General features: G+C 43.4%; 4 protein-coding genes across 12 annotated transcripts in view; 3 read left to right on the top strand and 1 right to left on the bottom strand.

The window, feature by feature from the left end:
* The window catches only part of RABGAP1L (RAB GTPase activating protein 1 like), a 257,343-nt gene extending 255,081 nt beyond the window's left edge, over positions 1 to 2,262 (top strand). For 6 of the 8 annotated variants that reach the window (XM_050901438.1, XM_050901437.1, XM_050901441.1 and 3 more), the window contains 2 exons: positions 71 to 268; positions 630 to 2,262. In XM_050901438.1, coding sequence (XP_050757395.1) covers positions 71 to 268; positions 630 to 785 — 354 coding nt within the window. In that variant the 3' untranslated portion in view covers positions 786 to 2,262. The remainder of the gene's footprint in view (positions 1 to 70; positions 269 to 629) is intronic. The other 2 variants (XM_050901445.1, XM_050901447.1) reach the window with 1 other exon arrangement.
* A 7,327-nt stretch (positions 2,263 to 9,589) lies between these two features.
* CACYBP (calcyclin binding protein) lies at positions 9,590 to 16,812 on the top strand. Its single transcript, XM_050900721.1, has 6 exons — positions 9,590 to 9,662; positions 10,248 to 10,440; positions 11,141 to 11,237; positions 11,841 to 11,940; positions 13,251 to 13,345; positions 15,230 to 16,812. Exons 1-6 carry the CDS (start codon positions 9,642 to 9,644, stop codon positions 15,387 to 15,389), a joined length of 666 nt encoding a protein of 221 aa, XP_050756678.1. The 5' UTR covers positions 9,590 to 9,641; the 3' UTR covers positions 15,390 to 16,812.
* A 1-nt stretch (position 16,813) lies between these two features.
* MRPS14 (mitochondrial ribosomal protein S14) lies at positions 16,814 to 20,040 on the bottom strand. The gene is made up of 3 exons (XM_050900720.1): positions 19,996 to 20,040; positions 19,404 to 19,562; positions 16,814 to 17,320 (listed from the first exon to the last, which is right to left on the bottom strand). Exons 1-3 carry the CDS (start codon positions 20,038 to 20,040, stop codon positions 17,138 to 17,140), a joined length of 387 nt encoding a protein of 128 aa, XP_050756677.1. The 3' UTR covers positions 16,814 to 17,137.
* Positions 20,041 to 21,454: 1,414 nt separating this feature from the next.
* Positions 21,455 to 26,471, top strand: part of TNN (tenascin N) — a 31,450-nt gene continuing 26,433 nt past the window's right edge. For both annotated transcript variants that reach the window (XM_050901378.1, XM_050901379.1), the window contains exons 1-2: positions 21,455 to 21,582; positions 22,701 to 22,824. The gene's annotated coding sequence lies outside the window, so the exon portion shown is untranslated. The remainder of the gene's footprint in view (positions 21,583 to 22,700; positions 22,825 to 26,471) is intronic.

The raw sequence follows: 26,471 nt of genomic DNA on the forward strand, positions 1-26,471 counted from the left end.
AAATGGCTCTTCCAGGAAGCACAGCAACTCCTGTAACATGGATTAAAAATGAGCTTTCTGGGTATTTCAGGGTAAAGTGATGGCCTGCAAACACTGCAGTGAGATTTTCAGTAAGGAGGGGGCACTGAAGCTGCCTGCTGTAAGCACGGAGAATAAAGGCATAGAAACAGATGATGAGAAGGATGCGCTGAAGAAGCAGCTGAGAGAGATGGAGCTGGAACTTGCACAGACCAAACTGCAGCTCGTGGAAGCCAAGTGCAAAATTCAGGTATGTGCAATCCAAGTACAGCAGGGCAGTCTCCTTAACCTCGTTGTGCTCAGTCCAAAATAATTCTGAATCATGCAAAAAATTGTTCCAGAAGGGAGCATATACCTGTACCGCTGTATATCTGTGAACTTCCAGAACGATTTTCTGTCTTAAAAAAAAAAAGAAAAGAAAAAGAAAAGAAGAGAGGTTTTTATTTGTATACCTAAATATTTCCTGCTGTTTCTGCAATTTCAATCCGTCTTCTCTCCCCAGTGCCTGGGAGGTTGCAAGCAAAGCGCTGGGTTGCAGGGACTGAGTTTGAAGATGCTTTTTTGTTAATTAATTGTTTTTTTGATCAATTCTGACTATTCTGCTTCCTTAGGAGCTGGAGCACCAGAGAGGAGCCCTTATGAATGAAATCCAAGCTGCCAAAAACTCTTGGTTTAGCAAAACCCTGAACTCTATCAAAACGGCCACAGGCACGCAGCCACCGCAGCAGCCTCAGCCGCCCCTGCCACCCAAAGAGGGCAGTACATAGTTCCAGCCAGACCCGATACAAGAGCACAAAGAACACCACAACTGAAACCCTGGAGGATTCTTCCAGTGGTCTGTCCTCTTGGGGAAAGGACAAAAGGCAGGAGTGCAGGCTTGAAGTGAAATTCTTCGGTGTTTTTCATTCATTCTGATGTGACCCTTTTCAAAGGGGGAAAAAAAAAATTCCTGTTTTATGTTGAATTCTTACTTCCCAAACTGCCTTGCTGAAAGCCACGTTCTGATACCTTCATACTTTTACACTTTATTTTATATGACTAGATGTTAAATAAATACTTCAAAACTAGGTCTTTAATACATGACTAATTATTCAAAATTATTTTTATCTTGCATAGAAGGTTTTTTCTTCTTCTGGAGGAAGAGAGAGAATGGAAAACGTAAAGTACTGAAGCATAATCTCTTCGTAGAAAGCACAGTGTAAGAAGTACTAGTGTGTGTGCGGATGTCTAGGATAACTTACGCCCTGGGACCATCTCAGAAGTTTATCGCAGTGACTGCGTCCTGCAGAGAAGCACTTTTTGTAAAGCTTAGGCCATAGCAAAGGTAGTCTTGTGCTCTCTTGGCACAATCGTTCATGAGCTTCCCTGATAACTTCTTAGTTTTGATTGTTTTTTCTTCGGAAATGCAAGTAGTGCAGTTCTTTGTAGCACTGTTGTTTAAAGGCTATTTACAGCTGAACTGGAATTTAACATAAAGTTATCTAGTTCCCTTTTTTATTTCATGTTTATACTAAGAATTCCAAGAACTAATTCCTTCCACTGGGATAAAGGGAAAACTGTTTAACATTTATTTGATGTTTTTGCTGAGAAGCAGAGTAAAGACCTTGCATAGTTTTGACCTTTTGTAAATCCTGTGCAATAAAGGGTAGGTCTTAGGAATAAGAGTCATGAAAACCTTTCCCTGGGTCTATATGCAAATTCTGAATTTGACACAGAAATGAGGTATCAAATAAAAAACCCAAAAGGCTTGTGCTGCACTGATGACTAAAACATCACAGAAGCAAGATCTGTTTGCTAGAAGTATTTGGTTAGGAAATGCCACGTTGGTATTACTTATTTTTATAAAAACAAACATTTTCAAGTGGAATACAAAACCTAGACTTTCCCGTGGGGTAGACTTCTCTGATGATTCCCAAACCTGTCTGGTTGTTTTATATCTCTTAAGGTAAGAAAATTCAAAAGCATTTGTTTTGACTGAACATAAAGTGTTTATAGAAATACTTATTTCATGGAAAATTAAACTATTGCTTGAACTGATGGAATATTTTTTTAATTATACCTGTCATGTCTAAAGATGGTCTTGCAGGTAAATATCATTGCTGGACTAAAGGTTGTGTATTAATTGTTCCATTTACAAAATTGTTCCAGGGACATTAGTTCTGTTTTGATCTTTTTTTTTTTTTTTTTAATTCTAAGGAATGCCATATCCTGTCAGTTTTGTACAATAAAATTTAATGATACCCATCTTGTGCTTTGTTGTCAAGCATAATTGTGAATTATTTTAAACAGGGTAGTACAAATTTAATGTTACTTGTGCCAAAGGAATGATTCCGAAAGGCAGTCAGCTGTTTGAAGTAGAGATCAAAATATAATCACTATCCTGACACAACTGTCCTGCAACAAAATTCTCTCGTCTAAGAGTAAGGGGTTAAAAAATGTTAATATTTTAAAATGTACCTGCAAGAACAGTGATTATCTGGAAGTATTAATACAGCGAGAAAAAAGGGGGGAAAAAGCAGAAGGAATTTCTTTTGCAAATATTAACAAAGGTCTTTTTCCCTGGTCACTTTCTTGCTAATAATATTTGCATAAATGTTTCCATTCTCTTGACCGTCTAAACCTAGCACTAGTCATTCACTTACCAGTTCCGCTTCACACTCGAAATGAACTGCATAATAAATTTGAAGTGACATTTAAGAATACCTGGTGAACACCTGATTGTTACATTTGAGAGTACTATGCCGGTGAGTGACACTGATGGTTTGACAAGTGTCCAAATTTCTCATTTCATTTACCTTAAATCATACTTAGAAGTGGATTTAAAACCTTGACTGGAAAAATGCAGTAATAATAATAATAAAAGGTTAAGACTGTGATTCCCTGAGCAACTGAGTTAATGTAGCTCACTGCTGCTCAAAGATCTCACCCCTCCAGCTCCCCGTTGTACAGTCATGTCCCTTGTCCTTGTTATGGCACTTACTGGAGATGATTAAAAACAAAACAAAAAAAGATGTGGGTGGATTTCCCCCCCCCCCAGTTTGTCTTTTGCCAAGTTAATGAGTTAAATCATCTCAAAGGGTCCAATGAGTGCAAGCGGATCATGGGAGTGGGACATCCCCAGTTCATCAAAAAAGAACTGTTAAATAAGCTCACCACGTTTCATGGAACTAGCTTTGACACAACATCATCTTTCTCAGTGTAGCAGCTCTCTGACTTTGGAAGTTGAGTTTCTGTGACAAAAACATGTTTGCTACCTGCTAGCCATGATGATTTCAAAACCTTGTAGGATGGAAGCTGGCTTACATCAGCAAAAAGTTTCAGAAGGCAATGGCTGAGTTATCACTCTTGGCAATGACATAAAGGCGGTAAACAATTTTCACCTTCCATCTGTAGGTCCAAGGTAGCGTCTGTAGCAGTGGCATTTGGAAGAGTAATATTTACGTGGAAACTGTCTCAAAACTACTGCAAGAATAAGAAAAGAGCTCTATGGCATTATCTTGGTGAATAAGCATAGTTATATTCAGAAACAAGGAAAGGAGCAAGACTGCAGGATTAAACCAGGCAAGCTAAAATTCTGCCTGCTGACTATACGTGCTATTGGGGAACTGAGCTTCCTGTGAGTAAATAAATCTGGGTTTTAATTAGCCCTTTCAGCAGCGTGTGACAGAGCTGCGTGCACACGTATCCCCGACCGACTGATCTGTCGGGGATAGCTGGCTTGTTGTTTAGCTTTTCAGCAAGAAACATCATCAAAGTCTCACTGAAACTGTTATTTTCATGTGGCACTGGAACAGCTAACATAGCTCGTAAGTCTGGAGTGATTAATATTTTTTTCCTGAGTCAGTATTAAACTATGTGTCCACATCAAACCTATATTAAAAGTAATTTGAATTTCATAAATATGTATGTGGAACTAAATCTTATTTTTTAATTTTATTGAGAATGCACAGTTCTGAAATAAAGCCTTTACTTTGATTAGGGACAAACCTCCAAAGAATATTTTTAGTATGACTGTTTTATCTTGTTGGATTCTAATCTGTTCCTGAGATGCCCAATATGGGGGGGAAAAAAAAAGTACTTTTTTTCACTTTAAAAAGAAGTTGGTTTTACTTTGACTGTAACACTTTACAGGATAAATGAAGCAAGGCTGATTTAGTTACATGGTACATCTGTGAACTAGTCTTGTATTATCTTTGTGAATCAAACTTAATATTCTAAAGTAATAGAACTTATTTCACTTAGTTTAACAAATTCTAAATGTACCTGGAGAGAATTAAAAACAATAAAATAGAAAATATCATGCGTGGTGTTAATCCAAGAAACTGCAAAAACCCTAAGGTCCATATGCATTAATGTTTAGTAAAACCAGTCTCAAGAAAGGTAGTCAGCCATGTAATTGGTGCTGCCAGCAGTGACAAACACATCCTTGTCCTGCCCGTTAATTAGTATATAATTTGCTACAGCTAAGTTGCATTGCTACAGCTAAGGTAAACTGCTCACAGAGGTAAGCAATTTTTTTTTTCTTTGTTAAGATATTTTAAAGGACTTCTCTTGGTTGGCCCTTGAAATTTCTTTTAAGATAGATGCTTTCATCTGTGCCATTGTGTTAAAAACAACTCAAAATAAAAGCAGCCATTTACAAGGGGAGAGAGAGAGAGAAAGTAAGTCAAGAACAGCAAGAGTTCAGGCCCTTGACAAAGCATGAAGTATCCCATTGACTTCAGTGTCACGATGTCACTCACTGACTGAATGTGGCAATTTAGGAGTAAATAAAAATCTGAATTTACTGACACTGAAGTATCAAAACTTGGAAGCTACATAAGTCAGGCTTTCTCCACAGGATAAAGGTAGGGCTGTCCCCTTCCTTCTATTACGTAGTTGCGGTGAAATCCATGAAACTACTTGTATGTGTGGGAGAACTGTACCTCTTATTTTGATTTACTGTTAGACTCAGGGATAATTGGCATACTTCTGCGTAACCTAATAAGCCTAAATACCTTTGGCACAGAAAACAGAAACACTCTTATCTTACAATGCTGGTTTTCTTCCAACTGCTAGAGAGAAAACCTTAGTACGTGTTATTGTCGGAACGTGAAGAGCAGGGCAGAGATTTTTCTCTCAAGACCGGGGGACTGTTCTGGCTGACAGGCACGCCTGTCACAGCTGAGCCCTGCGGAACGGGCCGTTGTGCAAACAGCTGGCTGCACTAGACATGTAATGCTGCGGCGAGTATACACAGCGCCAGGCATCACGTTGTTCTTGCAAACACAAAGGCTTGAACTAAATTATTTTTCTGTCTTATTAGGCTAATATCCTACTGGGAGCTGTCCCATTACCTCCTTCCAAGTCATACTACTAAGGGAAGCACTCGAGTTTGGACCTTTCAAGTTAGGTTAGGTATACATCACAGCAGCCTTTAAAACTGGGTGAATCCATAGATGGGTTTTAGGAAATTCAAAGAGTTTGCAACTGGATAAATAATACTCAGCATTGATCAAGATCCTATCTTTCCCAAGTCAGAAGTCTACATAATTTATTTCAAGATCGTGACTTAACACGTACAGGTTAATCCTCCAGGAATACAGGGCTCTCCATTTCTCCTGGATTCCAACTGCTTTGCTACTGAATGTATTTCATGCTATTTTTACCTGAAAAAGAAAAAAAGATATGGGTAGAGAATTAGGACATTACTTCCTCTTATTTTCTTATTCAGTGGGACTTGCTTTTATTTAACCTGTAAAGGAATATATATGTATCTTTGGAAAACTATATCTTATATATAGAATAATATATAGGAAACTGAATCACAAGGGGATAAATACATCAAAAGGATTTGGTATCATGAATTTCATTTGTGATTTGATACCACCAGAATCCTGGGCTGTACTAATTTCCTTTCAGTTTCTCTTATTTTTGTATTTTATATAATACATGGATGGTACTACCAATGCAAACAAGAGCAGATGTTCTCAGATTTTTCTCCAGATCCCGATTCCCTCCTTCCAGTAATCCCTGGGTTTGCACTGCTGCTGACACCACCTTCAAAAGCTGCGCCAGGAGTTCTCTTGAGCTTTGGGAACTGTTGCTTTCCCATGGAAGAAGGTTCTCTGGCTGCTCTGAACTGGGAAAAGATGGGACGTGAATGCAGAAAAGGGTCTAACCAAGCACGATCTAGATCCCTCAGTGTCTGCCATTCAAGGTGGCTTCACTTCAGCACACAAAACAGAGAGCAGCTTCAAAGCTCTGACTCCATTACAATGACGTTTTCCAGGTTTGGAGTTGCGTTTGTTACCTGGGTGCGTCCCAAGTTCGCAAATCCTAAAGAGCTAGGAAAAAAAGAGCATCGTGGCGGTATCAGACTTTTAACTGAGAACAATTCAGTACTGCCAGTACTTGTGTAACAAATCCACGTATTATATAAAGTATAATATGGAAATATAAGTGTAATGCTTGTTATTAAAAGTGCAATTCAATGTACATGGTCACAACAAATGTTTACTTTTTTAATTGTTACAGAATTGTTTGGATCAGTACCTTGTTATCATTGTGTGAACGATGCCTTGTAAAATAAATGGAAATGCAAACAAAATGGGAATAAGGTGCTTATTTTCATAAGCCACTTAAGAAACAGCTTAAATCTGTTTGCAATAATAAACAGCTGCTGTGTCAGGTTTTCTGATACAGCTCGCTCCAGCTGGTTATTTTCAAGCATTGCTGTTGCACTAGGACACAGTGAACTTAGCAGACTAGCTGTCCAAAACGTGTGCATGCTATATCGCTAATTCCAACCAGTTCATTAGGACAATGTACTCGTTCACAAGGGTTAACCTGTTCTGCAGGAGTCTTGAGAGATGAGAGCTAACGGGTCACCCTGGTCCTCTGCTCCGCATGCTAGTCTGAGGTTTTCAGCACAGAGAACATACCGGTAAATAGGCTTTTCCTAAAGGTTGTTGATATACAGCAATGGGGCAACAGGAGTTGTTGCTAAGATCTTCATGCTTCCCTGGAAGTACACAAGAGAAACAGGCAAGTGAGCCATGAGGCAGCATGCTTGAAGGAAGAGACATTGGAGGGAGGAGACATGGAGAAGGAGGAGACAGGAAGAAACTGAAAACTGACTTTGGTAACAGAGAAGCATGGCTGAGCAAGAACAGGCCAGAGCAGAATTTAGAGCAGTCAAAAGGAAAAATGGTTTTATAAAGCATTTGAATACATGTGAGCAATTGCTCTAGGTTTTCTTTTTTATTAATCAAGATGAACAGCCACTGTTCCCAGATAACTGGAAAAGCACACAGCACTTAGGGAAAGATAGGAAGGCAAAGAGGTAGAAAAGCTGAAGATTAAATTTACCAGATGTAACATTTTGTATTGATTTACCTCCACATCACTATCCAAAGACTGTTTGTCATCAGTTGCTATCAATGCCTGCAGACAGAAGCAGAAGGTATGGCTACTACGTGCTAGATAAAGAGGCCACATCCTTTCAAAGCCCTCTCAGATGCTTTCCCCCCCGCCCCATCTCTAGAGCCGATAAGCGCTGAAGAGCACTCTGCACTGTATTTTGTCTGCCAGACAGACTAGGCCAGGATCTTTCAGCGGAGTTTCAGTACTCCTACTAACTCTAACCTAGCTCCTTTTCCCCCTCCTGCTGCAGGAACTGTTCTGATTCTTCTCCCCCGAGAGAAGGCCTGCCACTTGGCTCCTTGTAAGGATGCGCAGAAGAAGAAAACTTGGCTTTGTCAGGCTCTCTTCCATTTCCAGCCAAGGGAGGATGCAGCATCCAGATGCTACTGCAGCTTTATGCAAAGGCGAGCTGTGTGGAACTTGTTTCTACATTACAAGAGTGACAACTCTTCCACGTGGAAGCTGCCACTCAAGTGGAAGTGCCACGGGCACTAACATGCTCCTCATTTAAGGAAATGAAATAAACACTGGTTTAAAAAAAAAAACCAAAAAACGAAAAAAGCAAATTACAGGCTCACTTACAAATGCATTTATGTATTAGTGAAAGCGTTTTCTCCTCTAGGCAGAAATTAAATTATAAAGCAATACCAATTTAAATTCTAAAACTATGAGCACTTCCTAATATAAGACCACAGCTGAGAGTGGAGAAACTCAAAGATTAGTAGCTAAGGAAAAAAACACAGAAAGTTTCTTCTTGTCTCAGTGGCTGCTCAACAGAAAGATCGTAAGGAAAAAATTCCTGAATAAGCAACTGCCCTTAACCAATTAAATAACCATGCCACAGAAGTAAATTCCAGTTGACCATATTGTATTTTCCAGATAAAATCAACTAGCCCAGCTTCAAAAGCTATTCCTGAAGATGGACAGGCTGAAGCTCAGTCCTATGAAAATTAAACATAACCACAGAGTTAGTTACGCAGATCCTTCCTGACCCTTTCTCAACTGCAGATCTTGAAGCACTGGACCAGAGGGTTATAATAAACGCTTCAGTACATCGCCTGTTAAAACTGCTTTGTGGAATGCAGCCTGGAACACAAATCCTTGGCTTCAGGTTTTCTATGAATTTACCTTCCTCCGATCTATTCTTCTCTCCATACTTCTACAAAAAAACACTCTTTACAGATGAATTAGTTCCTGGATGTTCACTTTAGAAGGGGAAGAGAAAAAAAAACCCCTAACCCTGTAAATCAGCAAATGAGCTGGCGTTCCTCAATTTGGTAAAATACGTTATAACTGCCACCCTTTTTTAAAGAAATCTACCTTTTAAGCGCGGAAGGGGTGCATCCTGCCTTGGGTTCCACTGCTTATAAAAGACATCTGGAGGCAAACGCTGACTGTTCCACTTACCTGCTTACAGAAAGATTGCCATTGCCTTTTTGTTTTTCCCCCCCTCTGGGAAATTTTAATGCCCGACTGGGACCTGGGGATATAGACACTTTTATTGTTGTTGGTGTTCAGTACGCTGATTTAGTAACGGTGGTGAGAAACACCTCACTATGTACTTTTCTCCTTGGGCAGCTGCAACCGAGGCTGCAGTACTCGGGAAGGTCACTTCAAGTCGCCTCTAAAAGAGTACCGATTGCGGTCACACAGGAGACCCGCTCGCACGCCCGCCCGGGCCCCGCCGCCGCCGCTCGCCTCGGCCACCGGCTCCCAGACGCGGTCGACGGCGGGAGAGAAAACCTGCCCGGCGGCGGAGCCCGTCAGTCGCCGCCTCCCCGGCCGGCCGCCCGCCTCAGCCACCGCCGGGCCGCCGCTCCCCTGGGCGGGCCGGCCGAGCCCCCGAGCTCCCTCAGGGGGGCACTAACGGCCGCCGGGCCGCGCGCCCCACCCCACCCCTCAGGGCCCCGCAGAGGCGGGAAGGCCCGTGGCCCCGCCCCTCGGCTCGGCCACGCGGCTGCTGGCTGCGTGTCGCCGTGGCAACGCCGGCGGGTGACGGGGGGGGGAGGGAGGGGGCGGGGCGAACGAGCTGTTCCGCTCACCCGGCGGAACGGGTGAGGCTCGCGGCGCGCGTCGGGTGGCGGCGGCGGCGGCGGCATTACGCCACTTCCGCGGCGCGCGCGGTGCGTGGGCGGGGCGGGAGGCCGGAAGGTTCCAGAGGGGCCGTGAGAGCCGCTGCCGCCGCCGCCGCCGGGGGGTTGGGGGGCGCCGCACGCGACATGGCCGCAGCGCGCGAGGAGGTGAGCCGGCCCCCCCGCCCGCCCCCACCGGCGGGGGGGGGGGGTCTGACTGGAACCGGGGGCGAACGCCGCTTCGCGCCGGCGGCAGGCCGCGGGCCCGGGCCGGCCGGGGTCGGGGCGCCGTGCGGTGCGAGGGGCAGCGGCCTGGCCGTAGTTCGGAGGCGTGGGGCCGGGCAGCTTGGGTGCGTGGGTGGCAGCCGGGAGCCTTCAGCCTGAGGCTTTGCTGGGCGCTGTCGGGGTCTCTCCCTGAGGTGCTGCTGTGCGCCTTTAGCATAATCCAGAACCTATGGGGGAGCTGCTCCAACTGCCGAACTTTTATCGGTTTCCCTTGTTTCTACGGATGAAAGGTTAAACCTTGAAATATATACTGGTCGAGAAGTGAAAGCGTGAGTGGCCAGGGAGTGGGGAACAGATGGCTTCGTGCTTAACGGGGCGTAGAGGGAAAGGAAACTACTGACTTGATAAACCTGCAGCTGCTGCAGCTGGGAAATTTGAAAGTGTCATAACTGAAAGAGCTCAGCTGTGAACCTTGAGTAAAAAGAACTGTATCTAATATATACCTGTGATCTTTTATTTTTGAACCAGTTACAGAAAGATTTGGAAGAGGTTAAAGAACTGCTTACGAAAGCCACGAGGAAGCGACTTCGTGATGTCCTGATGGCAGAGAAACACAAGCTAGAGCTAGAAATCAAGAATCAGCCTCCACCGAAGCCAAAAGATGCAGCAGAGGAAGAAAAGTCATCACTGGGAGGGTACACAGTGAAAATAAACAATTATGGTAGGATTACTTTTCTGAACGCTTACTAGAGCTCCAGCGTTTCTCTGAAGAGAAGGCAGGGTGGCATTAGTGTGAGTTACAGTTGCCGCTTAGCATTATAGAGAAGCCTTCTTAAGTATTTATTTCAGACTGGAGACCCCACTTTAAAAGCTACTACGTGCCTGCTGTGCCGTCCCAACCACAGCGTGTATTAATTCTGTTTGTGTGATGGTACTGGTGGGATGCATTAACAATCACTGGTGTACCAACTAGTATTTTTCCATTGTCTAGGGCTTAGCAGGAATGAAAGAGTGAGCTTTGGCTTCTCTGCTCACCATGTAGGTGAAAGGAGAGGGAATTGCTCAAAATACTTGTCATGCAGGGAGCAGGGGGAAAAGTGGGTCAAGGAAACTGCAGCAAAAGCAGACAGCTACCTCTGCCTCCCCCTGCACAGACAGGGTTGCTCTCCTTTTACCTGAGCTGATATGTGTTTTTTTTCTCAGAATTTGCAGGAATTGGGGAACAGGGCTACATGTGAGGACCTCCTTTTGCTCTCAAGTTATTCCTGAGTAATTCATCTCTTTCCCTTACCCTCTAAAGATTGTTTCAATAAAGCAGAGATCCTAGTCATTGCTAGGGGACTTTGTGGAGTGAGTTGGGATGGAATGCATGAAGTTTATGGAGGAAAGGTAGAACTTAATCTCTTTTTTTTCACTTGCAGGTTGGGATCAGTCAGATAAGTTTATTAAGATTTACATCTCTCTAAATGGAGTCCAGAAGCTTCCAGCTGAGAATGTGCAGGTGAATTTCACAGAGAGGTGAGTTCATCTTGTTGCACCATGCCACAGGGGAGAGCATGGATGAAGAACACTATTTGAAATGCAGGCATGTGTTGTGTTGAGTTCTGTTCTGGATCATCCCTTACCACCCCCACCCCTTTCTTTCTTTTTTTTAACTTGAGCGATATTAGCTTTTAGTAGCACTTAGCACATACCCTTAAGTATAGCTCTCCTTAGAGGGTATCAGGGTATTTTCATTTTACACATGCTTGTTGCACCTCATCACGCTTGACAGGATATGTAGTGTTAGCCCTGTTTTCTGATGGTGGTAGAACTGAAGTCAGGGGCAGGTGTACATTAAGTAAATCTGCCTTTCCATGGTTGTAGGAGATCAGCGAGGTAGAAAGAACCCTAAAGATCTTGATTTGTTGTGAAGTCTGGACAGGTCCTTTTAAGTCCTCAATATTAAATCCAACTGAAGATTTGAAAGCCCTGGGAAGAAAGTAATTCAAGCCTGTTGATATGCTTTCCAAAGAAATACGCCTGCTAAAGGGCTTTCAGACATTGTTTTTGGTGGCAAGGCACAATAGTCTTACAATGATTGCAATATTTGTGCCCGTCTTCCCCACTTTCTGGTTCCAGGTCATTTGATCTGCTAGTGAAGAATCTGAATGGGAAGAATTACACCATGACCTTCAACAACCTCCTGAAACCCATCTCCGTGGAAGGCAGCTCTAGAAAGGTCAGTGCACCTCGGCTGTTAGAGGTATTTAGGTCTCTCACAAAGTACCATGTTCATTGCCTGACGCTAGTTCAAGAGGCTCAGTGCTAACCTTCAGTCCCTCCCTTCTGTCTGTAAAGTCTCTTCACTGTGAACGTGATTCTTATTAATCTGTAATTGTCATAACTGTGGAATTATTCTCTGGAATCCATGGGCTCCTATTTCCAAAGATCATGTCTGGATATTGTACGCTTTTTTTTAATAGCTCTCCAACAGGATTTCAGAAATAATTAAGCAGAAAATTCCACTAAGCATCCATTTGCATCCTTGTGCTTTTAAATACCTCTGAGAAATTCTTTGCAGTTTTAAGGTCTAAGAGACTTGTCAGCAGACCGAGATCTTGGGGAAGCTTAAATAGGCATAATACCCAAAGCAAAGTCTGAAACCTGCTCTGCCTTTGTAAGGGTGTGTTGCTCCAGAATTGAACACTAGTAACATTTTACTGCTGATGACTGCAACTGGTGATAGTGTCCTTACTGTGCTACTTGTAGCACCTTTCCGGGCTTAGGGATGCATCAAATACCTTGTGTGCGTTCTGCGCAGTTGTGCGGTGCACTGAATGACATCAGATGTGAAGAAATGATGGTTCAATTTGAAATTGCCCTAAAACTAGGACAGTGTAAAATTAAAACAGCTGAAATAAATGAGGGTGATGCTCTGGTGATTTTTTTTAAGACGGCATAAAAGTGAGCAGTGGTCACGTACTTGCTAGGCTAAAGCTCCAGCAGACTCTTGTCTGCTGTGGCACGCAGGAGTTCTTTGCGAAATTTAGGTCAGGGTTGCAATTAAACAGGCTTTGCTTGTAACTTGCAAACATATTGCAAGATTAAGCAATGCCCTGAAACTAGTTTCTTATCCTTGGAGAAATAAAGTGGGAGAGCCTCTACCTGAACTTGGTATTCTTGGAGAAGTCTAGTAAACGTAGCCACCCTTTACCAGACAGTCCCGGGTACTTTTAGCATCCTGAGAATCACCGAATGGTGTTTCTGCAGCACTATATGTTCTTCTATATTGGTACTATAGTACTGTACTAGTATTATATTAATCATGCCATTTAAATTGTCCAGAATGAGGTTAATACTTTGTACCCCGAAGCCGAGTGCATACTATAATTTCTGTTTGCTACATAATAATCAATAGCTGAGAAATGTTTCAGGAATTTGTGAGTATAGAAAGATGTTTATGTTATCAGCTAACCTGATTCATTGTGGTTGTGACTAGCACCCCTTTATGAAGCATTCTAAATTCATGCCTTGCTGTTCACCATACAGATAAAGACAGACACGGTCCTCGTGATGTGTAGGAAGAAGCGGGAGGAAAAATGGGAATGTCTCACTCAAGTGGAAAAAGAAAGCAAAGAGAAAGAGTAAGTGTCTCTTCAACCCTCCATCTCTGTTTCCATTTCTTCTTCTCCAGATTGCTTTAGGACTGCCAGGAGAGCAGATCTGTACTGTACTGACCGTGCAGTCAGACTGTGAGAATCACTGTTCTGGGCGACAAGCCCCTAAGATGTTTGAGAATCATTAGGTTGGGATTTTTTTGGTACTAGCAGGACTGGCAGTGGAGGAGATACGCTTTGAGTAGCTGTTTGCCACTCTTCTACTGTTTCATTGCTAATGATGAAGGCTGCATCATAGGAAATACGATAGATAAGACCCACAGTGAGAGTGTTAATCAACCAATTAAAGATTCATTTGTATCTTGATGGCTGCAGTCATTGCAAAAACTGCTCTAGGGAGGTTGACTTTTTTTAGGTTAAGTGTATATTATATAGAAATACATATATATTCCCTGCAGCTATGCTGGTCGAAATAATTATGATTTTGTCACCTGCGTGTGAGGTGCCTGCACAAAAATCCCAGCGTCCTTTTGGCAGAACGGGTCTTCGTTTACCTAGATTGTTACACAAAGTCTCAAGCTAATTTGTAGCACTTCAGGTGCTTGGGAGCAATCCTACAAGCAGCTTAGGCACTGGATATATAAGGGTGGCAAATTACAGCAGGAAACACCTGGGGACAAGAGACTTTTTTTTATATATATATATAAAAAAAATGTAGTATATCATATAATAATTTTACATTTTACAACACACACATATGTTCTTATCTGGAAGAGAATGTGTATACCCACCTTGAAGCATGGAAACACTCACTTTTGAGAAAGTTGTGCCTGCCAACAACTACTCATTTTGTGTATTTTTATAGGATGATTTGCTAAAACTGCTTTGTCCTAACTTAACCATACCTGAATTGAGAGCAAAACTACCTTCCCCTCTCAAATGATATCACCGGAGATTAAGAGACAGTGACTTGCCTACTAATGCAGGTTGCTGGAGGGACAGGGTCGTTTTGTTAAACCTGTATCTTGCGCAGGGAAGTCCTGCACGCTGCCCAGCCTGTCACGATGCGTATTGCCGCCTTATTCCAAGCGTTGAGGATTCACAGTATGGCAAATGAGTGGCTTCAGAAACGCGCCTCCCAGCTTCTGAGTGCTCGGGTCTGCGAGACTGGTGGTTAGCCCCGTGCTCGGGGAACTTGCTCCCTCTGCTGATCTATTTTGATCTGCGTGTTTTTCAGATAGCCTGCAGCTGCCCTAGTAACTACCTAGAGGATTTTAGAAAACAGGATAGAGAGAGGCAGTTTTGCCAGAGAGGGCATTATGTATAGCCTGGTGATGTGGGGCATGTCATACCCAGGTGCTTACTGTGTGGGTGGCACCATTTGTCAGTTGGCTTCTTAAATTGAGAAAATCGCTTTGAAATGCGAGGTGTTAGAAATGAGTCAACTTCTGGAGATAATCTGAAAAATGAGAAGCAGAAAATACCTTGTGGGTTGTGAATGTGGCCACTTCAAAGAGCTCAGTGTGGTTATTTTTCTATTTTTATTCACTTTTCACATAACAGCGCAGACAGATATTAGCACTTTCTGTGCCTGTTATATTCCACTTCTGCTTCCCTAAATTAATTTTGGGTGGTGCTTCAAGGGTCACATTTACTGTAAAATGCTTCCCGTCATCTTTAGTGGGACAGCTGTAGGCATACTACTCAACTTGCACTTAGTTTAAGGGTACTCTTTAGGATTCTCCCTACTCGGAAGGTGACTGAAGCGTGACTGAAGACTGTCAGCGTCTGAAGACTGCCAAAGCAAAATCCTCACTGTTAACAGGATGTTTCAAACAAATATTAGCGTTTGATTTTTTTGCACAGAATTGTTGGTAATATCTGATCTTCTCATATGTATCCGTCTTGCAGGAAGGCTGCCTACGACACCTCAGATCCTAGTGAAGGGCTTATGAACCTTTTAAAAAAGATGTATGCAGAAGGAGATGATGAAATGAAGCGCACCATCAACAAGGCCTGGGTTGAAAGCAGAGAAAAGCAATCCAAAGGCGACATACCAATGGATATTTGAAAGTACTCTAAGGGCCGCCTTAATACTGATCTTCCATCTGAGACACGCTATGCTGCAAAGATCATTGTTTACATGACCTTCTTCCAGGCAAAGACAGTCATTTTCCATTTCAGGTTGGAGAAAATATTTAAATAAAATAGCTTATAAAGCATTTCCTTCAGTCAAGTGGTTCACCATTTCCTGAAGAGTGGAGCATAGGTATATCCTTACCCCTCCTTGAAAAAGCATCTCAGATGAGTGGAGAGTGTTGTGAAACTGAGAACAGAATGTAAAAGAAAAGGAATCCTAAACTAGGATGGGTTAAGGCCTCTCTCTTGCAAGTGACAGCTGTACCCATCTGGTTGCTGGGGCTAATGTCATGCTCACTACATGGGGTGTGGTTTTTTGATTAGATCTGGGAAAGTATGTTGAACTGTAAAGCGTGTCACAAAGGGAGAAATGCTGAAGAAAGTAGAACCACTATCTCAAGCACTTGATAGTTGAGCAGAAACAGTATGTGTTAATCCTGTGGTATTAAAATTTAATGATTACTCTCAGAAATTAATTACTGGCTGTTTAACCTCTTTTGCATTTTGAAAATGAAAACAGCTCTTTGGTGCCTATGCTAACTGTGGCTCCTTGGGGTGTCTTTGAGGTGGCATCACTTGCAGGAGGGCAGTGAGCTGCTGATGCTGGACAGTGAGTTTGCCCTGGCTCTAGCAGTGTACGAGGAAAAAAAGAGACAAGCTCCACTTTCTCCTATCACCTTTCAAGGGTTTTAAGGTAACAGAGTAAGAAGTATATTGAGATAGCTTATACTCCAAAATTTGACTCAACCGGGGGTGATGGGTTGCTGTCAATTTGCTGCCTGTGTGCCTTCCATCTGGTGGTAGCACAGTTTTACTTGGCCTGTTTATTGCAGCCTCTCAGCCCCACTGCTAGGGAGGGGGACGGAGTAGCCATTTCCCCTTCATTGCCCTGCTTTGAAGAAGAGTACAGGGCAAACATGAGCTTAGCAGCAGGCGTGTTGTTATTGTTTCCTTCCTGCTTCCTTCTCATGTGTCTCCCAAGGACAGATTTGTTTGATGTTACCTTATGAATTAAGGAAGCCATTACTCTCCTATTATGGTCTGGACTAGGACTTACTTGCTACCTTGTTCTTAAAGCATTGGACCAAGCGCCGCACTACAAGCAGGAGATAAATACTAGCACGTTGTAGTTTCTAATAGGTCCTTTATCCACTTTGTCTGCTTGTTAATATACGTATATTAAGTTTGCATAGCAACAGTATCTGAACTTGAGGCCATGTTTTATTTTCAGTTCGTGTTCACCCTTGTTCATGGCAGATTACCACTTTGCCCTGTTGTGCGATTTCATTTATGCTTTTACCCAAATTACCGTGGTGAACTTACCGTACGGTGGCAAAAAAACTGCTTAAACGAGCCTCGTGCTGTATGTCTTTATTTCTAATGTTGCCCATATCACAAACCTCAGCTTAGTTCTGCAACCACCAGGTAGTAACTTTTTCCTCAAAATAAAACTGCCTCTCATACAGACCAGTTTACTGCAGTTATGCTGCTTCTTGTAAGCTGATGCCAATTGCAATCCAGTAAGCGAGTTTAATGAATCAGCATGGCTTCTCATCCTTCCCTTATTAGTTTGATATTGATTGCTGGACTCCTAGACAGGACAGTCTTGCTTTAATTACTCGAACACACAAACTGACCCTGTTTTGTGTTTTCTGCGTGAATGTATATCCATGCGGTGAACTACCACATAGCCCTCTGTATCCCAGACATCTGAGCATGGTCAGCAAAATGGCGGAAAACGATTCTGCTGAGCCTCCAACGCCGCTTCACCCCCCGAGGGCGGGATGTCAGGACGCACCTATTTCGGATCCTCACAGGGCAGCTGTCCCGGGGCAAGTCAGCAATCTCTTTATCAGCCACTTCCTAAAACACAAGACCACAGCATAAAGTTTATCTGTGTTCCCCAGGATTTTGAGGGGGCTTATTGCCAGACCTCAAAATCTAACTGCAGAGCAGGTACTACCACCTCATGAGTATGCTTTGCTATTTGATAGGGAACTTGCACCTGTCTTCCTCACTGCACCCTTTCTTTCTGGGCATCCTAACAGTGAATGTAAAATGATCCACGTGAGACCCCAAAGTTAACCGTATTACACAGACTGAACAACCTCATGCCAGTAATTATAGTTAGTCAAAATCTGCTTGTCTTTCTCCTTGTTGCAGGGTGGGCTAGTCCTTTAAGATGAACTGAACTTAAATATATGTTCCTTATTAACTGCCTTCCCAGGTAACATGCTTTGGTGTCAGTAAAAGGGATCTCATGTAGTATTCTGCGGAAGGAGTTAATAGCCAGAGGAGGACAAGTGAAAGTGTCTCTGTTCTAATGAGAAGGCTTAAGAAAGGTCTTTCTACGTACAACAAGAGAACTCAACAGTTTTCAGGAAGCACCAGGTAGCAGCAATTGAAATGTCAAAAGAACAAGTGAGCTCAGCAAGGAAATGCAGCCTAAAAGAAGTCACTTGAGGCTAGGTAAGCGTCCCTAACTGCAGCATTCTTAATACGCTATTTTCTGAAGGACAGAAGGGCTCAAAGAATCCTGTGTTCAGTCATGGTAGGAAGTCACAGTTGGAGGTAAAAGGCAGGTCTGAGGCTGGACTACAAAAACTCCCATGATGTTGCAGGAGTGCTGAAAAGCCATAGTGTAAGGCTATCTTCTAAAGGGATGTTCGCCTTCAAAGGAAGACGGCATCAAGACAGGAGCAATGTGACTTTCAACTTCAGTAACAGCAAGGTCAGTAAGGCTTCTTGTCTTCAGAATGTATTTCAGTTACTGGTTTTGTCCGGTTGTGCATCTTATTTGCGTATATAGCTGTATATATACACTCCATCTAGTACAGCTAAACACTTGCAGTGTTTTTTGGCCTATTTAATTCCCATGATTTTATTCAGAAAGCAGCCTATACTTTCAGAGACAACTTGTAGCTTAATTTTTAAGACTTTAATTTTGGAGCCCAAATAACATTTTGTAGGGGAGGAAAAAGTTATTTTCCTGGAGTGTTTTTCTTCAATCTAACTGCTGCTATGACTTTGTGACCTCAAAACGTGCCAAAAGCAGCTGAGGAATACCAAAAGCAAAGTCAGTTGCAATTCTTCCCCCCCCCCCCCCGTAAGGACATCCAATGCAGACTAGACTTGCCAAGAGAATGGTAAAGTCAATACATAAAACCAGATTCCTACATCTTCTCTTCCAGAATGTTTAAGGGTGAAAGGATCTCCCCACAACTAGGCATGGCCAGATCAAATACATACAGGACTACTGTAAGAATATTTCTGATACTTGTAAATGTTTTTAATGCTTAGTAAGGAAGGCTGAGAGCAGGGCATTGAACACGTGCAGTTTTAAGAACAGATCTAACACCCAGATCTGATGCAGCTTTTACATACTTGTAGCTCAGGCAAGCAGTAAAATTAAGTATTTCTAATTGAACAAACTGGTGGTTTTGGCTGGATCAGGCTTCCAGGTTTTTAAATAAGTAAAAAAAATCTAAAGTTTATTTAGGAAACTATAAAAGTAACTGTATAATATCCCGTATTATCGGAAATAAGGAAAATAGCTTTCTGAATATATGTTAGTGACAGCTGTGAGGGGAAAAAAAAATGACTTCATCGTATGTAGTGTTATATACACTGCTTACATGAGGAGCACTAGTTTAAAAAAACCCCACAGCACAACACACTCAACCTCTAGTCAGGCGAATACACTGTTGTTGTAAACACCCCCAAAAGGCAGAGGCTCTGAAGATGCCTGGGCGCTAGCGGTAACTATGCGATATGACATAACTCTGTGCTCAGGAGTTAGGGAAACGCAAGCGTTCGTGACCTGGCACGGCCACTCGGGTCCGTAAAGCGGCTGCTGCAGCCCAGCGCATGTCACAGCAGTAAGAGCCGGGCATGGGCTCGTGTCCTGCCCTGGCCGGGGCACGGCCGTGGGGCGGCTGCCCAGTACCTGCAGCTCCTTGGGAAGGATGGTGTTCTTCCGGATGGCGTTGATCCGCAGCCTCTCGTCCGCGTACTCATATGCCAGCTTCCTTCTCTTAACGTCCCGCAGCATCCTCCAGTCCACGTAGTAGCTCCGCACTTGCCTTGTGCAGGGTGAGGGCAGAACCTAATTTAAAAAATTAAGTTTATAATAGCCACCTGTTGCACATACAGTTTGCCCAGTTCAAGTATGAATTATTCCCATAAATGTCTCTTCGTCAGACTCTTTAAAATCGCTTCCTTGCCGTGCAGCTCCTGCCCAAGAAACGTAACGTGTGACCCAGCTTCGTTCAGGGAAGCCAAGGCGGAATTTACAATACGGGAGGCACAAATAACCCGAAATTACACCCGCGCCCGCGTTGTTCCCGCCGCCGGCGAAGCCCGGGCTTCAAGCGAGGTTTGGGCTGACCCGGGGCCGGGGCCGGGCCGAGCCCGCCGCCGCCCCCAGCGGTCTGACAAGCCCCGCAGCCCCCTCACCGGGCCCTGCCCGCTCCCCGGCGCCTCGGCCGGGTGGGACACGGCCCCGAAGGGGAACAAGGGAGGGAGGGAGCCGGGCTGACCTGCCGAGCGCCCCGCAGCAACCAGCCTAGCGCGGAAGCCGCCATCTTCTCGGTGCGCAGCGGCGGGGTCGCGCATGCGCCTAGGCCTGGCGGGAGCGGGTGGCGGGGGGTGCTGCCGCCGGCGAGGGTCCCGGGCTCTGGGAGCATCTATGGCTGCGGGTCGCCGCCCCGCCGGGCGGGTCTGCGCTCTCCGCTCCCATCCTTTTGCAGTGAAACTGTATTTCCAGGGCCTTTGCGGGTGGGGAAAAAAAAAAAAAGGGAGAACCCAAGCCGCTTTAGATAGCCCGGTGCTGATGTCGGCCTCCGGTGGCACCGTCCGTCATTAGAGGGAGCTGGCAACTTCCACAGAAACCTCAGGATCCGACTTTGGGTGGACCGAAAGGATCCTAGGTTTAGGGGAAAGTCTGTAAAAATGACAGGGAAAAGAGTCCCACCAGGCAAATGTGATGCAGAGACATCACACCGCGTTGTGGGGTCCCTGTCCAGAAAAGCACGTTTGTCCCGTACGCCTGTCGTTGCTGTGCATTAGGTTATCTGCCAGCTGCTTTCCTAAGTGGGGTTTTAGTTTTGTTTCTTAAGAGTTTCTTTGTCTCCTTGCTTATCGCCTAGGACTAGTCCTAAATTTATATCAGCTTTTTGCATTTTTTTCAACTCATGAATTTTGGGTAAGTTACAGCATTTTACAGACAAAATTGAATAATCCTAACCCTGAACAGTGAAAAATATATGGGAAATTCTGCTTATGTTGTTCATAGCTGCTCTGTTGTTTGGCGAGAGAAACTGTCCTGTTCTACCGACTGGGACTTCACTTAGGCAGTGTTTAAAATAAGTCTATATCCTGATTTCTGGGAGAACATCCATTAAGTTTTTCATGTTGAATTAATCATTTTGATTAAATTTTCCATTCATATCAGCTTGTTATCTACATCCAAAAAGTCATGCGAGAACCTGGATTCTCTCTCAGTTTGTCATGCTGCTTGCTGTCTGTGTGCCAGGCGTTTTACTTAGATGCCTGGTATATTATACTGGTCCTGAAGTACGTAGGTGTAATCTGGAAGAAGTGGCCAGATTGGCAGGCTAATGCAGTCAAATTTTATTATCCATGCTGCAGTCAGCAGCAACAGCAGAAAGAGGCCATTTTTGGTGCTAATGAAGTGGTTAATTCTGCACAGCTTGTTCAGTTTCTGGCTGCCTTGCCAACCCAGGTGTTAACTATCCTGAAGGTTTTTTTCCTGTGAATGTGCCAAGCTGAAACCACTAATACCTGTTACACAGAGCATTAAACTGGCATAGAGGCATAGCTATTTTTGCTTTTCCTTGCTTTAGATGGGTCTCATGAGCCACAGAGAGGTGACATGCTTGTCACTGGCCTCATTTCCTATCTCTCTGTGCTCCCTTCATACTCTGAGAGGCCGAAAGGCTGCTCTTAAACTTGTGTGAGGGTCTGTCTGTGGAGGGAAACTGCAGCAGCAGAAAGGGCTCAGCCTGCGGGCTGCAACCCTTCTGCGAGCATCCAGTTCAAAACTCAGGCTGTTTGTGATGGTGCTTCCTGGTGATGTGGCGTGTTGATGCATGACTGGCTTGGAAGTAGGTTTCTGGTGTTTGCAGGGAGAGAATTTCAAGCTTTGTTCCCTGATGCTATTGTCTATAACTTGCTATTTTTTCAGCTTTCCAGCCGGCAAAAGCAATCTGTAGAATATCAGCAGAGCAAATAAAGTAGGGAGCTGGATGTGATCAAAGGGGATTTGGTTGTTAGAGCATGCATTCGTTTCTACAATACTTTGTTCCACTTCCCCTTGGTCTCTCTGTGTTTGTTAGATGGTCTGGAGGAGTGAGGAATCAGTGAATGTGGGAAGGAGAACTATTTCTTCAGCCAGGGCTGAATCCCTCTCTTGCTCAATAGCATCACCTGTGTAGTCAGCACTTTCCCCGCTGTGGAGGTGGGACCATGTGAGTTGCATTTACAGCTTTAAAAAAAATACAAACTAAGTGAGAAAGTGCGGAGCCCCAGTGCGAGTTAGTGGTGTTTGCAGTGTTCAGTGTGGTAAGCACGCTGTATTTGATTTCACCCCCCTGTTGCAGCGACTGAGATTGGCAAGGGCTAATGATGCATGTTGATAGCCCTTAGGCTGCTGCCGTCTTCAGCTCCCTCAGCCCAGCTTCTGGTTGCAGTGAAGCAAAGCAAGTGGTCAGAATCTGAGACGGTTTCTTAGCTAAAAGCTGGGCTCAATAATGCACATGGTTAAAATAATCCTGTGGGTACCTTAACAATGCCTACAACATGTAATTTGCTTTCTTTTAAGTTCTTGAGCGTTTTTTTTTAAGTATTGTGCTGGATAAGTGCAGTGTTATATTTAACTACTGCTGGTTTTAAAAGGTGTTTTATTTTTACTTTCTGTGTTACTCCACCTGAATTTCACATCATTAATACTACAAATGTACTTGTCGATACGTGCGTCTCGGTGATAATTCTGGGATGTGTGCTGCCAGATTTACAGGGCTGGAAAGGCTTTCTGGCTTTTGACTAGAAGCAGAGCATAAAATGAATAGGAAATGGTTCTTTCTGCTGGTGTGCAAGACTGATACTGGATAGGGGAATTGCTCCCAAACCCAGCGTGCTCCTTAGGTGGTTTGTGGGAGGGAAACATCCCAAGGCCTCTATTGGTTCCTTTCATCTGGTCCATGGGGACTTAAATTCACTGCAGGGACTGCTGCTGGTTTGCAGCTGGAGTGGGAAGGGGAGATGATTTGGTGACCTTTCAGCTTGCTCACATTACCTTTGCAAGTGGTGGCTGCATCAGAAGGGCTCTGAACCAGACAGCTTGAAAGGTAAGAGGAAAGTATTTTTATTTCCTTTGAGATTCCTGTTGTTTGTTCTGAATGAAAAATGCAGCCAATTTTTCTCCGACTTCCTACAGCAGATGCCCTCCAAGGCTTTGAAAGCCTTACACAAATATCAATAATCCTGTATTATGGGCATGTATTATTATTGCAAAATGTATAGTAGTGTTTAATGTCACTCCATTTTGAAGGGCTTAAGCTTTCTCAGGTTGTCTCCTCCAACCATATGAAACCACACATCTGCTAAAGTAAACGGGAGTTTTGCCTTTGGCTTTAATGGAGCTGGGGTTTAATCTAGAAGGTAATTGTTTTAGAGTGCTTGTTCCTAGTAATTTCCATTTTAGGCTCCGATTTTTGTGTGACAGTAGTTGTTTTAAAAGCCCTTTCCTTTTGTCATGAGATTGTGCTGGAATTTGATCACACTTACATCTTATAATTGCAACAAACACTCTGAGTAATTGTTCAGTATTTTCTCATCCAAAAGCTCTTCCTATGCCTTCTAGTGCACCTTTTCACTGACTCAGTGGTGAAAACGAGTAGAAGTTTTTTGCCACATAAAATGAAATATATCACTATTTCCACAATAAAAGTACTTTATTGATTATACTATTTATAATAAAAATGTCATTCATTGGATAAGTAAAATTGATCAAATACAGGAGTTAGTTACAAAATTTTTGAGCTGTGCAGGCAACAGAACAAAGATTTGCTTCAGGGAAGACTGACTGACTTAAACTGGAAGCTAATGATTTAACAGAACGGAGCTAGGTCATTTGTTACAAAATGCATATTTATGCTAACTAGCAAATGTGCAAATACTATTAAGCCTCTCTGCACTTTCTAATGAGTATGTAGGATTTCAGAAGCGATCTCTCATTCACGTATGAACGGTTAATACACCTTGCTTATCAGACATTGCAGAAGAATTAGCATGAAAGAAAAGGTAAATATAAGGATGAATCTAGAAGCATAGCGTCTACCTGGCTGATTATAATTCTGTTTTTCTATTCGTTATTTCAAATCATCCCAAATTTCTGTAGCATTAGGTAAGGTTCATTCAGTCTGGAAGTAAAAAAACGTAGATGCTTGCAAAAGAAACGACTTTGCTAAATTAATGGTTGCATTTTTTGTTGGCAGTCATTGGTTGCATTAATTGCAACCATTAATTGCATGAAGATTGCGTAATATTGAAAACAGAATGCTGGCTAGCTTATTACAGCAATGACCAATACCAGAGAAAAGGAACTCTGATGCAGAGCTTTCTAAAGCAGATGAGGTTTGGAACAGTAGAAGAGTTTCACCACAGAAAATAAAGACAAATAATCCAATTGGTTAAACTAAATTATACTTATGGAAAGTCTGTAAAATTAGTAGCTTGTCTCAGCTGAATGCTTCACCGAAAAAAATACGTAAAGCAGAAGGAAAATGGGCTAGACTTCTTAGCATCTGAGTAGTAGTATCAGCACTTTGTGCATGTTTTGACCCTCCCTTCATTTTTGTCAGACTGCCGACAAAAAACCAGTAGCCCCCAATGAGTGAGTTCTGCTCTTTGGTGTCACTGACTCTGTCATTCTTTATTGCTGAAAGTGTTGCAAGATGTAAGGAGCGCAACTGTATTCCAACTTACTCAGAGGTGAGCTGGTTTATCACCTTCTGTGCTACTACATCTGCTTCTGTATCTAAGAACACAGCTTTGCCATGTGCCTCTGCAGGTGCATTTGCTTCTCTCCACAGGCTGCTGCTACGCACTCCCCTGCTCCCACATTGTCATCTCCATGCTTTAAACAGTATGGCAATCTACAGTCAACATCCATTTGCAGGCGGAGCACGTGATGAATATCGATCATTGGTAATGCTTGTGTCTCCTGAGCCTAAATGCTACCTTCCTAGTGTTGGTCAGACAGGCCTGTTGCTGCTCTTCTCGAGAGTCGTTGAAGTAAGTGATGGCTGTTTGGATATCAGCAGCACTTCTGTGAACTTGCTAAGGACTTTCTGACACGTCTTCTAATATTTGTAATTCCTCTTGTGTTCCTCAGGAAACCTCCCCTGCCTTTAGGATGGTTAAACATGCCAATTTTCTAACTTGGCAGTTAGGAAACTGCCAGCTCTCATGTCTCTAGTACTGTGGTACAACTTGGCGGCTTCTGTTCTAGCCCTAGCATGGAAAATGCTGTGCTCAAAAAATCACACCATGTACTCTCCCTTTGTACTTAGAAAGCTCAGCTCTCAGCCCATGGCTCTTTTCACTGCATCTCCTTTTTTTCTGGCTATTTTTCTTCAGCTTTAATGTGTGTTGCTTGTAGCGTTGTGTTGTGTAACTCTTGCTGCTTGGATATGTACATAGTCTACTCTGCCCCGTTTCTTGATCTTTGATCTTATAATTCTCTCTCTCTTCCTTTTCTGCAACCCTGGAGCTGTCCTAGACCTGCATGTCCTTTTTCCTGTGACTACAAGTTCCCCTTTCTCTCCTCAATCCCTTCTCCGTGTCGCCTGGGTGGCACCCTGCTAAGTATCTACATCCATGTCTCTATCAGCTCTTGCCTCGATTGAAGCAGCTTCCCGTCATGCATCTCCTATGGCTGACTGGGTGCTAGCAGAAGATAACACTGCGAAGACCTATACCCCAAATCTTCAAGCACTGACCTGTAGGATAGAAAAAGACTTACAGAGTTAGATCATTGGAGTCTTTCACATAAATACTGTAAGTTCTCTCCAGCTTTGATCATCCCATGCTTTCCTCTGCAAAGGTTGGAAAGATGTGAGCAGGGCTTCTTCCGTCCCTTTCCTTCTCCCTAGGAGAATATTCTGTGCCTAGTAGATCTGACTGTTAGGCGTTCTTTCCTAAATTAGTCCTTTCCCTAATCTGCTATTATTGCCAGTTATATGTATGACATGATATTCTCCATGAAGAATCAGTTAAACCCACTCTTTTTAACAGCAGGGGAAAATCTCTTTATTACATGATGAGGAAGCCAAAAAAGCTGTCCTCTTTCATTATGCTTGACAGAAATGCTTATGTTCAGGGGTTTTTCCTCCTGAATGATCTCTAAGTCCAGGAAAATCTGAGATCAATTTGTGGTTCCCATGAAGCCCTAATTAGTAATGACATCATGTTACAACCCAGCATGCTATTCAGAACTTGGTGCTGAGCGAAGGGATTTTGTGCGTGTGTCCGTCTGTTTGGGGTGGTGGGGTGGTTTGGGGGACTCATCCCCAGGGGTTTGGAAATAAACCCCACAAAACAAAGCTTCTGGGCTTTTCTGCAATGGACTATGATGAGAATCTGTAGAATTTAGACATTAAATTTGTTCAGAGCTTTGAAGCAATCTGTTATGACTTGATTTGTTTCAGAAGTCTGCACAGCAGAAGAAAGGTGTAGTTAGTTTCTGTGGCCCTTTGAGGGAGGGGAGTCCTGGGAAACAGAATAGCAGCTGGGTCAGGGTGGGAAAGCTGCATCTTTGGTCACAAACAGCTATCTGCAAAACCTCAGAAGACAGAGATAGGGAAGAAGCCCTGCCTCCGCAGAGCAACATACTCTTCCCCCCTCTATTTCTCTTGCTGTAAGTTAAATGTAGATAAGGGCTGAATGGAGGGGAAAAAACCCAACCAAACAAATTGCTACTTGGGAATAAGCA

Source organism: Gymnogyps californianus, chromosome 8 (assembly GCF_018139145.2).
Source record: "Gymnogyps californianus isolate 813 chromosome 8, ASM1813914v2, whole genome shotgun sequence".
NCBI classification, from domain to species: Eukaryota; Metazoa; Chordata; class Aves; order Accipitriformes; family Cathartidae; genus Gymnogyps; species Gymnogyps californianus.

Excerpts from the sequence above, each read along its gene's own strand:
- CACYBP (XM_050900721.1), top strand. The coding sequence starts at position 9,642 with ATGGCCGCAGCGCGCGAGGAG. Across the intron at positions 11,238-11,840 it reads CAGGTGAATTTCACAGAGAG|GTCATTTGATCTGCTAGTGA; the intron begins GTGAGTTCATCT and ends TTCTGGTTCCAG. Across the intron at positions 11,941-13,250 it reads TGGAAGGCAGCTCTAGAAAG|ATAAAGACAGACACGGTCCT; the intron begins GTCAGTGCACCT and ends TTCACCATACAG.
- MRPS14 (XM_050900720.1), bottom strand. The coding sequence starts at position 20,040 with ATGGCGGCTTCCGCGCTAGGCTGGTTGCTGCGGGGCGCTCGGCAG. Across the intron at positions 19,563-19,995 it reads TGCTGCGGGGCGCTCGGCAG|GTTCTGCCCTCACCCTGCAC; the intron begins GTCAGCCCGGCT and ends TTTTTAAATTAG. Across the intron at positions 17,321-19,403 it reads TCCTTCCCAAGGAGCTGCAG|GAAGTGGCTGATAAAGAGAT; the intron begins GTACTGGGCAGC and ends CTTGTGTTTTAG.